Genomic DNA, 12,836 nt, shown 5'->3' with positions numbered 1-12,836 from the left:
ATAAGATGAGCCCTGGATATGATCTCAACTCGTTTAATGTTCGCTATAAAAAGATAATAGCTTTTTTACTCTAAAATGTACTCGGAGGGCTGCATTATTTGATGGATATCAGTAACGATAATTTTTCATCCATCTTTCATTTTTTCTCAAATGTTTGATACAACATTCAAAATAATTACTATTCTAAAACCTTCACAAAAGAGATCAAGGATTTTATGGAAAATATTTAATTTAAAATAAAAAGTTTCCTGCAAAGTATTGTATGTGACGTGTAACAGTCTCCATGACAACAGGTATATACAAGCTAATCTTACAGCAGCATATCAATGAACGTTACTGATCAAATCACAAGAAATGCCGATTAAAAAAGGAAAGAAAGCAAAGGGGTGAGTTAAAAAAAATATTAATCTACTATTGGTTTATTTTAATATGCCCTTGCGTTTGTCTTAAGAGTTTAAAAAGTAGCCCATATCTGACCGCATATATTTACTATATGGTTTTGATATTCGCCTTTCTCACAAGTATTTTTTAATCTAGAAAAGAAAAGAACGATGGCAAGCTAGAGTCGAAACGCGTTAAGGTATCTGATATAGAGAGGGCAAAAGCAAACGCGGCTCTGTGGGAGGCCAGGTGTGATCTGACCGAGAGTTCACGCGCGGAGGACCGTGAAGCAGCGCGAAGACTGAGCCAAATCAACCAGCAGCTCACTGCTCTACAGCACCACACTGAGAACAACAGCATCGAGATCGTCGCTGTTCTGAGGAACAAACACCTGCAAAACGAGGACAAGGTGTTTTAATGGATTTGATTGTTAAAGCTACAGTACATGTCTAATGGTTTAGTCTTTCATATTGTTTTGCAAACTGCCATCATCTAATGACCCTCATCGTTACAAACCCTTAAAAGTTTTGTTCATCTTTAAAACACAAATGAAGACGTCTGTCTGTCCTTCTACTGAAAGTCCATTACACCAACATTTTGATGCTTCCCAAAGTTTATAAAGAGACCATAAAAGTAACCCATATGAATCAAGTAGTTAAGCCTAATACAAATCTGAGGAGGCACGCATTGCTTTATTAAATAGGTATAATTTTATATAAACATTGATCAAATAACTGTTATATTTTAAAAGTAAACACTTCAAACTACCTCAATAACTAATGAGGTATACTTGCACAAAGTATATAAATAAAAACTCTTCGTCATAATATATAGTGATTGTCTCTTTCGAAAGCTTGGTTTAAACTGCATGATTCATATGGATTCATTTATGGTCTCCTGATAAATTTTGTGATGTGTCAACGTTTTCTTATAATAGACTTCTAATAGATGATGTTTCGAAGATGACATACACAAGTCTTATGGTTTTGGAACAACATGGGAATAAATATCATTTTTGGTGGTAAAGTAACCCTATAAAATGTTGTTTTCTCAGATAAAGGCACTGGAACAACAAATTCAGCTCGAGAAAACAAGGGCTTCTCAGGAAAAGGAGAATCTGGTAACAAGTGCCTTTCCTCATATGGGAAAACAGATAAATTAATTCTTTGTTCTCGTGTTTGTGGTTTTGAAGTTTATTTTGTCAGTTTAATGTGTTTAAACAAAGATGACAGGAAATAGATTAAAAACATTTAATAAAATCCTGAAAATTATATAGAATTCAAAGTCATCCATGTAAATTAATAAATATATAAATAGTCATTCTTTTTTTTTCCATCTTTACAGCAACTGTATGCAAGTCAAAGGTAATGATTATGCCATTTTTGTATAACTAAAAGTTTCCCCTTTGTAAATATTCATTTGAACAATGGCATTCATTTAATTAATAAAGGACAATATGTAATAGATAATACTCAAATTATACATTTTATGATAAACTTAGTTTCTCTGGTCCGGTGTTATTTTTAAAAGGGAACTGATCGGGTTACTCTTGTACTCACTGTCTCAGTGCTGAATGCTCAGCGTTTCTCATTGATTGTCATCACAGGCCATTCAGTACACTCTAAAGATCAGTGAGCTGGAGGAGAAGTTTAAGAACAGATCTAGTGAGTTCGACATGATTCAAGAGGAGCTTAAGATCATCAATGACTTCCTTAAGAAAAAGCCTCAAATGGAGCAAGAACTCAAAAATGTATAAATCATCCTATTTGTATCACGTACACAAATGCAGAGGTACTAGTATAAAGTGCTATGTCTTATAACATCATTGTTTTGTACAGCTGAAAGAAACTTTGGAAAATGCAGATCTAGGACACAAGAAAACACTTGCAAGAATGGAGCAAAAGTTCTTCAATAATAAGGTACATATACAAACAACATTTCAACAAAATCTTCCTCATTCTCTCTCAGTGTCTCTCTCATTCTACATTCATTAGGTTTTTCTAGAGAAGGAAGTTGAGCAAAAGATTGGTGTGCTTGCAGAAAGGGCTCACAATGAATCCATCAGGTTAGCATCTTCTCCATCTCCCCCACTATCCCAGAACTACTACACATTTCTTCCTGATGCGTTTGTAACTGTTTGTGAGATACATTTTACATGAGTTAAATGAGATGACATCCTCCTTCTTGGCCCTCTCAGACAGCTGGATGATGCATCTCGCTCAGTGTTCAAGGAGAATGTGCGTCTAAATAAGGCATTGGGTTACCACATCGAAAAGGTAGAGGATCTGCGGAAGAGAAATACAGCACTGGCTGAAGAGAACAACATCCTTAGTTTGCATAAGGTGACACACACCATAGTTTTTTTCTCTCTCTCTCTGTTTTTTACTTTTCTTTAGCAAGGATGCATACAATTCATTAGAGGTTACAGAAAATACTTTAACATTATTACAATTACTTTACATTATTACATTGTATTAATTGTAAATTATGTATACTATATAAATTAATCATTACAAATTATAATTATTAGATTAACTTTCTTGTGTACCCACACAAACACACATGCACAAATTAAGTGAAATTTAAAATGATCTCAAATAGACCCTTGTCTACTATAAAGCTTGCCTATGAAGGCGCAGACATTGATTTTGACCGCTTTCACTGGAACCTACAATTTTATCCTTTCCTAACAATTTCATTCATCCTGCAGGAGATGAGGCAGGACACCTCTAATGTCACAATATCTAAGCTTGCAGCCCAGCGGACCACTGTTTCTGAGCTGAGGGCAAAGGTGTTCACACTGGAGCAGGCCCTGGCCAGCATGGTGGCTGAGTTTGAGTTGGAGAAGGCTGATATCAAGCAGCATGCTGCAGTCAGGTCTCAGGCTGGCGGTGTAGAGCTGGACAAACTGCAGAAGCTTCTGAGTGTACGGGACAGGGAACTGGGCAGAGTGAGGAGAATAGCCCGCAGCGTAGTGGAGCAACGATCAGATATGGAGGTCCACTTCCATGAGGCTTTGAACCAAGTGAAACAGGAGATGCTAATGCACAGGTGCAATTCAGCATTCATTAATTCACTCACTCTCTTTGCAAAAACAAACAAAAACAGACCTTCACTGCAGCCTATTGGATGAAAGCAGTTTGAATGCACCCAAAATGCAAGATACACAGGGCAGTTCCCACCCATGACTTTTGTCTTAAATTAATATCAAATTATATAGTTAAGCAGTATAACATGAGCAAGAGTGCTGTTTTTCTTCATTATCAGCACGATTGTGAATGTTGTATTGATCATAAAACAGTTCATAAAGAATTCTTAGCATTTTGAGTGACATATTAGACACAGTATTTGCTTTATTCTTTTTAATGAAAATTCCAAATGAACTACAGCAGAACTGTGTTGTGTCTCCAACAAAACACGTCAGTGTTTCTTTTCCGAATGAATCCATAATTTGAACAAATCTATTGAATGAATGATTCAATTACTCAACTTATTCAGACAGTGACTCTCTAGCACCTACTGGTGGTTTTAGATTTATAATCAAATGATTGTTTAAAGGGGATATCATTGGTATAATTCTTTAGTGTCTTAATGAAAAGTCAATATTAGATTTTGGTTAAAATATCTCAATGGTACTGTAAAACAACACATTTTTTTACCTTGTCAAAAACATCTCTGTTCACAGCAAGCTGTTTTAGTGCATTCCCTTTAAATGCTAATGAGCTCTGCTCACCCCGCCATGTTGTGTTTTCTGTTTTGAGAAGCTATTGGGCAGGTTTTGTAGTGAAAACCTGGCAACCCTGATCTGAACGCATGTGCTGGAGTTATACAATTAATCATAAGAGCACCTTAACTGATTAGATGCGCATGAAAATCGCATTAAAAAAATATGTTATGTACACACTGCCAGCCAACAAACATTTATGTTCAAACACCATGTAAAAGTAAATTTTGCGTATGATGTCCCCTTTAATTTCATAATTAAATATATAAAAAAATTGCATGGCAAATTTATATAATTGTAAATGCAGTGTAAATGCACCTATAAGCTGCATTAAAGAGTCTGTACTGAGTCTGTACTTCAGATGCAGCTTCTGTGCCATATAGTTTTTTTTCAATATAGTACACCCCTTAATTCTAGAAAGTTAACAAGCAGGAGATCCAGACTCCATTTTACTGCAAAAACATCAAACTATTTTTAGATCAACTATATTATAAGCTGCATTATGTTATCCAGACAGGAAGCAGAAGTGAATCATAGCAGGAGGATGGATGAGGCTGAAAAAGGGTGAGGTTCTTATGCTTATTTTGTTTATTTTTTTAGAATATTTTTTTATTATCTTCTAATGAAATGATAACTAAATGTGTTATTACCTGAATTATGCTTTTTCCATTAACAAAACTGTCTGTGACAATGCTGTGCTATTTCATCAGCAGTCAGAAGAAAGCCAAAGTGAATATATCAGAGATGACCTGGGAGCAAAGAGAGAGAGTTCTCAGACTGCTCTTTGCTAAAATGAATAGCTTGACATCGAAGTAAGTATTCATTTTAATCCTACAAATTAAGAGATATGGTATCATCAAGGTATCATCTACCTTAAAAAGCAGAGTTGGTGAGACAAATATAGTGATAATGAAAAAATAAAAAAACCTTTAAAATCTCAAGCTTAGTTGCACCTCTCAGTTTATGTGTAACACAAACAGTTTAATAAATTTCATGACACTGATTCAAAGGAGTAACACGTAAATTTTCATGGCACTTTTGTTTTCTACAATTCTGAAGGAAACCAATTCATGCTCCAGCTCTGACAGATTCTGAAGGGAACTGGTGTAGCAGCAATCTAGGGTGAGAAATGCCTACAGATGTGTATGGTTTTCTGGTCAGAAAGAGAAAAAACAATGGTGGTGAATACTTTCAGAAGACTTGTTGTTCTGCATTATCGCACATAGACTCATAATTTGCATTAATCTTTTCCACAGGAGTGAAGAGGAGGAATCCCATGTGACTTTTTTAACCCAAGAACCAGTTTCCAGCATGAGCTCCAGTGGAAACTGAAAAAAACTGGAAAAAAACTGGAAAAGTGCTCTGCCAGACCTGTAGATCATCTGACCGAATCACAGATAAGAGAGCTAAATAAAGTCAAAGTATAAGTTAAATATTGCATATCAGCTATGAAATACCAGCAAGTGTTCATGTGTGTCTAAACTGCAACTTAAGAAAAAAAAAAAGAAGACTTGAAATGTCATGGCATAAATCCACCCCACAATACATCCCCCCACAATGCATAAATCCACCCCACAAAACAAATGTCCAAGTCTATTTACATTGCAAACAAACAATTCAAACAGTATTTAATATAAAACAAAATGGCCATAACTTTAACCCTTTTTTATTCATGTCTTCTGATCTAGTCACATTGCTGAATTATTTCATAGACATTGAATTACAGCATAACTAAATGTAACTAAAATAACATTTTAGTGGGAAGATGGTAAACTTTTTATAATGTAAGCTAATTTTCCTAAGAAATTATTTATTTTTGAAAATCTAAGAAATATTTTGTTTCATTAAGCAAATGTACTGTATTAGTTATTTTACCTACAAAACAAATGTGTGTCAATGTTGTTTTTAGACCTTTTTATGCTGTAAAGATGCTGCATGTTTTGACATTATAAAGAATTAGACATAATCTTGACTGATGTTTGTTTCTTTATTATAAAGCTTATATCTTCAAATGACAAGAATGTCATTTTTTGTCCTGCCTATATTTCTGTAACCATGTTAGGAAAATAATTTTAATGGACAGAAACAGAATATATAATTAAATTGAACAGAAGTTGTACTGAACATTGAGTGATGAGCATATCTTCAGTCAGTAGATCTAAAGATCATCAGGATGGCTTTACAACATGACCTCCCAGCACACTGATAGTGTTGCTCATGTCCCACAAGTAAATATAGAAGACTATTAATAGCTTCTCATACACACATACAGCAAAACAGCTGCTCAGTGACCAAGCAAAGACTCAGTGCAAACAAACCAAGATCTTCAAATCAAACCCTGACTTTAAAGGACACGTAAAGGTAAGTGGTGAAGAATTGGTTTATACTGCAAATGAATTTGTGTAGACGTTCTTCATTATTTTAAGCAGAATGGGAGATTTTCAAAACTTTGAACAAGAATTCTATCAGTCTGGATATGATATGGATGGTCAGAAGGAAGATGTATATGGCTATGATCCTGCCTACGTCAATCCAGACTACAATGAAGTGTGGGTGTAATATTTCATTTATTAATGTATATCAGCTAATGTGTTTCTGTGTGCAATTTAATTGTTGATTCATCATTTACTGTCTGATCATCAGTGATAATTCCGCACATTTAGCAGATGAATATACCACTACAGCATCTTATACTGGACAGGTGTATCAGCCTGTAGCGCCACCGGAGCAAACAGAATATATAGACTCATATGAGGCAGAACCACCGCTCTTAGAAGGTAATCAAAATTATTTATTTGACCAGCAGAAAGCTACTTGGTTAGAATGTGACTTCTGTGTGAGCTTTGCTGCATACATCACTGCACTAATTATAATAGAAAAATTGAAAATTGTCATACAATAATTTGCAGATATTTCTGTAATGTGATTGCACCTTAATGGGATAGTTTGCCCCAAAATGAACATTCTGTCATCATTTACACAACCTCAAGAATTTCAGTAACCAAGCAGTTGCCGGTAGCCTTTAATTTCCATAGTATGGAAAAAATAAGTTTGAAACAACATGTTTTGGGTGAACTCTTTTAATACTGAAAACTTGCATACTTAGCTTTAAAAATTGGCCATTGTATGCATTAATCAAACTTAAATGAAAATATATGTTGAATGAAAAGTGTTTTTTTTTTTTTCTCAGAGTTGGGCATTAACTTTGACCATATCTGGCAGAAGACTCTGACTGTGTTAAATCCACTGAAGCCTGCTGACGGCAGTATTATGAATGAGACAGACCTCACTGGGCCTGTTCTTTTCTGCATAGCTCTGGGAGCCACACTATTGATGGTACAACCTACATCCTGAACTTTTTGAAACCATTAACTAGGTACACAATGATTTGTAATGCACAGGGGAAGTGAAAGCACATGTAAGGTCCAGAGCATGTACCTGTGGATTTGTGTCTGTATTCTCTTGGCAGGCAGGGAAAGCACACTTTGGGTATGTGTATGGCATCAGTGCTCTGGGGTGTATGGGGATGTACATGCTGTTGAACCTGATGAGCAGTTACAGCATATCCAGTGGATGTGTGGCGAGTGTGCTGGGATACTGTCTCCTGCCAATGGTGGGACTCTCTGCGTTTGCTGTTCTTTATTCCCTTCAGTGAGTATCCATAACAGTATAGAAACATTTGACATTTGAGTGTTTTACAGCCACAACAAATAAAAAAACAGTTTTAAACCACAAAACAAATGTCCAAGTCTATTTACATTTTCCATACATTTTTAAACATAAAGGTTCTTTACAGGCATCTGTGGGCCATTCAGACCCATTCACACCAAGAACAATAACTTTAACCATAAATATATCATCATTTTCACCGACGCACTGAGATACCGTCAGAATGAGAGTTCACAAAGCTGATAAAAGCATCACAATAATCTACATCTTCACCACTGGTGAATAATTGATTAATGATACATTTCTCCAAATCTGTTCATATGAAGAAACACACACCTTGAATGGCCTGAGTTTGTGTGTAAATTTTAACCTGTTACCCCAACCCCAGATTTTCATATTTTAGTGAAAAAGGAAGGAATTTTAGATTCCTTTAGATGCTAATTTTTTTTTTAATAAAGGATGGATTCTGATTGGCTGTTTTTATTATTGTTTTTAAGTGTTCTGAAAGTGATTGGAAACAAATAGTTTTTCTGTGTCATTCTCATTATAGTTGTGGTATGGACTATGCTACTTATTCAAATGTTCTTCACACTTATAAAAATATGGTTGTTTAAAGAACTATTTACTGAAAACTTCTTTGGGGAGCCAAAACTGTAAAAAATCATTTTTTGAACCTTATCTTTAAGGGTGTATAATTTCAGCTGTGTTGCATGTGAATAACAAGTGGCTTTTATTTTAATGCAGGGGGCTCTTGGGAACACTGTTGGCCTTGTTTGTGATTGGCTGGTGCAGTCTATCAGCTTCTAAGATCTTCAGTTCCACTCTTGACATGAGTGGGCAGCAGCTGCTGGTGGCCTACCCCTGTGCTCTTCTGTACGGGGTCTTCGCTCTCCTTACTGTCTTCTGAAATCTCAACTACTATATCACTCTAAGATCAAATGAAAACTCAGTTCACACATAAATATCACATTGCTTGCCAAAGTTGTGGCAAATCAAAGTTACTGCACATTTTTGTCAGATGAATAAAAAACTAAATGCTGGAAAAACCTGAAGAGCTGGGTTAGCAAAATCATTTTTTATGTAGGAATGCATGCATAATCTGAATAATGTAAAAAAAAAACTTGGTGTGAATTTTTATTTTATTTTATTGCATTAAAATGTAAGAGATATGTATAAAACTTGATTACTACATGTTATTTTCTAAAAAATACAAATAAATCACAAATTCATCACAAAACAATGAAAGGTCCAAATAAAGAAAAGGCACCTCAAACATATGCAAAGAGAACATTCTAAGCAACCAGTTGACTTTACAGATCCCTTCAGTTGCTTTTGTGAATATAAAATATATTTACAGAACTACAATATACACAAATATTGAAAAGCACTTTAAAAAATAAACAAATAAATAAATAAAACATTGGCCGCGGTTCACCACTTTCACACGCTCAAGCCTGTTGCACATCCACCAAGTGTGACGTCCTAAATTGTGACCCAGCATCCAGGGCTGTTTACAGACAAAATCTCATGGTCTTTTTGTCACAGTGTCTGGGTTGTTGTTCCCCGGGGTTCCACTAGATGTCCTCCTTCTCACGGTGCCTGTCCCAGATCACTTCCTGTTCCCTTATATGGTCACCTTCCTCCTTGTTACCTGATTGATTGTTCACCCCACCTGTCTCCTGTTTCCCAATTATCCTTCTGTGTATAAATACCCAGTCTGTCTTAGTCTATGTCACGGAGTCCTTGTCTGATGTCATTGTGTTTCAGGTCCATCAGTCTTGCTTTGTCTTACCCTATGTGTCTCATTCTCTCGTTCCACCAGACTTCCTCTACCTTCCATTCTTCCGAGTTCCCCGTTTCATCCGGTTCCCTTTTTGTTTGATTTGTCTCTCATGACTGTTTATTTTGTATTTACCCCTCTGTTTAAATAAAACCCTTACCTGCATTTGGATCTACCCTCTCGTTGTGTTTTTCCCCAATACCTATCGTGACAGAAGGACTCCGTCATGCCTAGATCCAGCGGTGTGGGATTTCGAATCGGTTCCCCAGCCACCATGGAGGAACGGAGGGGGAGATACCAGAACTTAATCACCCTTCATCAAGAGGGAAGTGAGGTGGGTGGTCTGGCGCAATTGTTTTGGACTATGGCAGTCGGGCTAGGTTACAATGATGCAGCACTAAAGGATTTATTTAATAATTGCCTGGATGATCCTTTACCTTCATGGGAGATGAAGGGGTTAGAGATACTGGACTTTTGGGGGTTTACCAATTACCTGCACCATCGTGCCCAGTGGAATGCAACAACCACACCAGAGTGTCCAGACAAGGCTGCCAGCTCAGCCCCACAGCACAAGATGGGCGCCAGCCCAGCCCCACAACCCAAGATGGCCACCAGCCCAGCCCCACAGCCCAAGATGGCCGCCAACCTAGCGTCACAGCCCAAGATGGCCGCCAGCCCTGCACCACAGCACAAGATGGCCGACTCAACGCCACCGACTCCCCATCGTAGAGGGCGGAGGAGGAGACAGGCAGCTGCTGTTCCCGAGGCGGTGCCCGATGCAGTTCCCGAGGCGAAGCCCGATGCAGTTCCCGAGGCGGAGCCCGATGCAGTTCCCGAGGCGGAGCCCGATGCAGTTCCCGAGGCGGAGCCCGATGCAGTTCCCGAGGCGGAGCCCGATGCAGTTCCCGAGGCGGTGCCCGATGCTGTTTCCGAGGCGGTGCCCGATGCAGTTCCCGAGGCGGAGCCCGATGCTGTTTCCGAGGCGGAGCCCGATGCAGTTCCCGAGGCGGAGCCCGATGCAGTTCCCGAGGCGGAGCCCGATGCAGTTCCCGAGGCGGTGCCCGATGCAGTTCCCGAGGCGGTGCCCGATGCAGTTCCCGAGGCGGTGCCCGATGCAGTTCCCGAGGCGAAGCCCGATGCAGTTCCCGATGCAGTTCCCGAGGCGGTGCCCGATGCTGTTTCCGAGGCGGAGCCCGATGCAGTTCCCGAGGCGGTGCTCGATGCAGTTCCCGAGGCGGTGCTCGATGCAGTTCCCGAGGCGGTGCCGGATGCTGTTCCCGAGGCGGAGCCCGATGCAGTTCCCGAGGCGGTGCTCGATGCAGTTCCCGAGGCGGTGCCCGATGCAGTTCCCGAGGCGGAGCCCGATGCAGTTCCCGAGGCGGAGCCCGATGCAGTTCCCGAGGCGGAGCCCGATGCAGTTCCCGAGGCGGAGCCCGATGCAGTTCCCGAGGCGGTGCCCGATGCTGTTTCCGAGGCGGTGCCCGATGCAGTTCCCGAGGCGAAGCCCGATGCAGTTCCCGAGGCGGTGCTCGATGCAGTTCCCGAGGCGGTGCCCGAGGCGGAGCCCGATGCTGTTCCCGAGGCGGAGCCCGATGCAGTTCCCGAGGCGGTGCTCGATGCAGTTCCCGAGGCGGTGCCCGATGCAGTTTCCGAGGCGGTGCCCGATGCAGTTCCCGAGGCGAAGCCCGATGCAGTTCCCGATGCAGTTCCCGAGACGGTGCCCGATGCTGTTTCCGAGGCGGAGCCCGATGCAGTTCCCGAGGCGGTGCTCGATGCAGTTCCCGAGGCGGTGCTCGATGCAGTTCCCGAGGCGGTGCCGGATGCTGTTCCCGAGGCGGAGCCCGATGCAGTTCCCGAGGCGGTGCTCGATGCAGTTCCCGAGGCGGTGCCCGATGCAGTTCCCGAGGCGGAGCCCGATGCAGTTCCCGAGGCGGTGCCCGATGCAGTTCCCGAGGCGGAGCCCGATGCAGTTCCCGAGGCGGAGCCCGATGCAGTTCCCGAGGCGGTGCCCGATGCTGTTCCCGAGGCGGTGCCCGATGCTGTTTCCGAGGCGGTGCCCGATGCAGTTCCCGAGGCGAAGCCCGATGCAGTTCCCGAGGCGGTGCTCGATGCAGTTCCCGAGGCGGTGCCCGAGGCGGAGCCCGATGCTGTTCCCGAGGCGGAGCCCGATGCTGTTCCCGAGGCGGAGCCCGATGCAGTTCCCGAGGCGGTGCCCGATGCTGTTTCCGAGGCGGAGCCCGATGCAGTTCCCGAGGCGGTGCTCGATGCAGTTCCCGAGGCGGTGCTCGATGCAGTTCCCGAGGCGGTGCCCGATGCTGTTCCCGAGGCGGAGCCCGATGCTGTTCCCGAGGCGGAGCCCGATGCTGTTCCCGAGGCGGAGCCCGATGCAGTTCCCGAGGCGGTGCCCGATGCTGTTCCCGAGGCCGAGGTCGTTCCCGAGGCGGTGCCCGATGCAGTTCCCGAGGCGGAGCCCGATGCAGTTCCCGAGGCGGAGCCCGATGCAGTTCCCGAGGCGGTGCCCGATGCTGTTCCCGAGGCGGTGCCCGATGCTGTTCCCGAGGCGGTGCCCGATGCAGTTCCCGAGGCGGTGCTCGATGCAGTTCCCGAGGCGGTGCTCGATGCAGTTTCCGAGGCGGAGCCCGATGCAGTTCCCGAGGCGGTGCTCGATGCTGTTCCCGAGGCGGTGCCCGATGCTGTTTCCGAGGCGGTGCCCGATGCAGTTCCCGAGGCGGAGCCCGATGCAGTTCCCGAGGCGGAGCCCGATGCAGTTCCCGAGGCGGTGCCCGATGCTGTTTCCGAGGCGGAGCCCGATGCAGTTCCCGAGGCGGAGCCCGATGCAGTTCCCGAGGCGGAGCCCGATGCAGTTCCCGAGGCGGAGCCCGATGCAGTTCCCGAGGCGGTGCCCGATGCTGTTCCCGAGGCCGAGGTCGCTCCCGAGGCGGTGCCCGATGCAGTTCCCGAGGCGGAGCCCGATGCAGTTCCCGAGGCGGAGCCCGATGCTGTTCCCGAGGCGGTGCCCGATGCTGTTCCCGAGGCGGTGCCCGAGGTTGTTCCCGAGGCGGTGCCCGATGTTGTTCCCGAGGCGGTGTCCGTTACAGTTCCCGAGGCGGTGACCACAAGGCCGTGGTGGTCTTCGGCTCCGCCCTGGGAGACTCTGGCGGTGACCACGAGGACGTGGTGGTCATCCGCTCCGCCCTGGGGGACTCTGGCGGTGACCACGAGGACGTGGTGGTCGTCCGCTCCGCCCTGGGGGACTCTGGTGATGACCATGAGGACGTGGTG

At 43.1% G+C, this 12,836-nt stretch overlaps 2 protein-coding genes across 2 annotated transcripts; both read left to right on the top strand.

Annotated features, from left to right (window-relative positions):
* Positions 1–354: 354 nt before the first annotated feature.
* Positions 355–6,044, top strand: LOC127970469 (basal body-orientation factor 1-like). The gene is made up of 12 exons (XM_052573059.1): positions 355–386; positions 538–790; positions 1,436–1,501; positions 1,988–2,131; positions 2,220–2,300; positions 2,376–2,446; positions 2,579–2,723; positions 3,092–3,432; positions 4,619–4,669; positions 4,816–4,917; positions 5,165–5,227; positions 5,362–6,044. The coding sequence occupies exons 1-12, from the start codon at positions 355–357 to the stop codon at positions 5,435–5,437; spliced, it is 1,425 nt and encodes a 474-aa protein (XP_052429019.1). The 3' UTR covers positions 5,438–6,044.
* A 294-nt stretch (positions 6,045–6,338) lies between these two features.
* On the top strand, positions 6,339–8,826 carry zgc:123321 (Protein YIPF5-like). Its single transcript, XM_052571677.1, has 6 exons — positions 6,339–6,466; positions 6,535–6,654; positions 6,749–6,882; positions 7,296–7,441; positions 7,575–7,756; positions 8,519–8,826. Exons 2-6 carry the CDS (start codon positions 6,536–6,538, stop codon positions 8,679–8,681), a joined length of 744 nt encoding a protein of 247 aa, XP_052427637.1. The 5' UTR covers positions 6,339–6,466; position 6,535; the 3' UTR covers positions 8,682–8,826.
* The last annotated feature ends 4,010 nt before the right edge of the window (positions 8,827–12,836 follow it).

The sequence above is a fragment of the Carassius gibelio genome, chromosome B13, assembly GCF_023724105.1.
Source record: "Carassius gibelio isolate Cgi1373 ecotype wild population from Czech Republic chromosome B13, carGib1.2-hapl.c, whole genome shotgun sequence".
Taxonomy (NCBI): domain Eukaryota; kingdom Metazoa; phylum Chordata; class Actinopteri; order Cypriniformes; family Cyprinidae; genus Carassius; species Carassius gibelio.
Note: the sequence above shows the minus strand (reverse complement) of the source record. Positions and strands in the feature narration are given on the sequence as shown.

What these genes read in the sequence shown, in the direction of transcription:
- LOC127970469 (XM_052573059.1), top strand. Translation starts at nt 355, where the DNA reads ATGCCGATTAAAAAAGGAAAGAAAGCAAAGGG. An exon ending in TGGAGCAAGAACTCAAAAAT is followed by an intron (nt 2,132 to 2,219) that starts GTATAAATCATC and finishes TGTTTTGTACAG; the next exon opens with CTGAAAGAAACTTTGGAAAA. An exon ending in ACATCCTTAGTTTGCATAAG is followed by an intron (nt 2,724 to 3,091) that starts GTGACACACACC and finishes TTCATCCTGCAG; the next exon opens with GAGATGAGGCAGGACACCTC.
- zgc:123321 (XM_052571677.1), top strand. Translation starts at nt 6,536, where the DNA reads ATGGGAGATTTTCAAAACTTTGAACAAGAATTCTATCAGTCTGGATAT. An exon ending in AATCCAGACTACAATGAAGT is followed by an intron (nt 6,655 to 6,748) that starts GTGGGTGTAATA and finishes TCTGATCATCAG; the next exon opens with TGATAATTCCGCACATTTAG. An exon ending in GCTGTTCTTTATTCCCTTCA is followed by an intron (nt 7,757 to 8,518) that starts GTGAGTATCCAT and finishes ATTTTAATGCAG; the next exon opens with GGGGCTCTTGGGAACACTGT.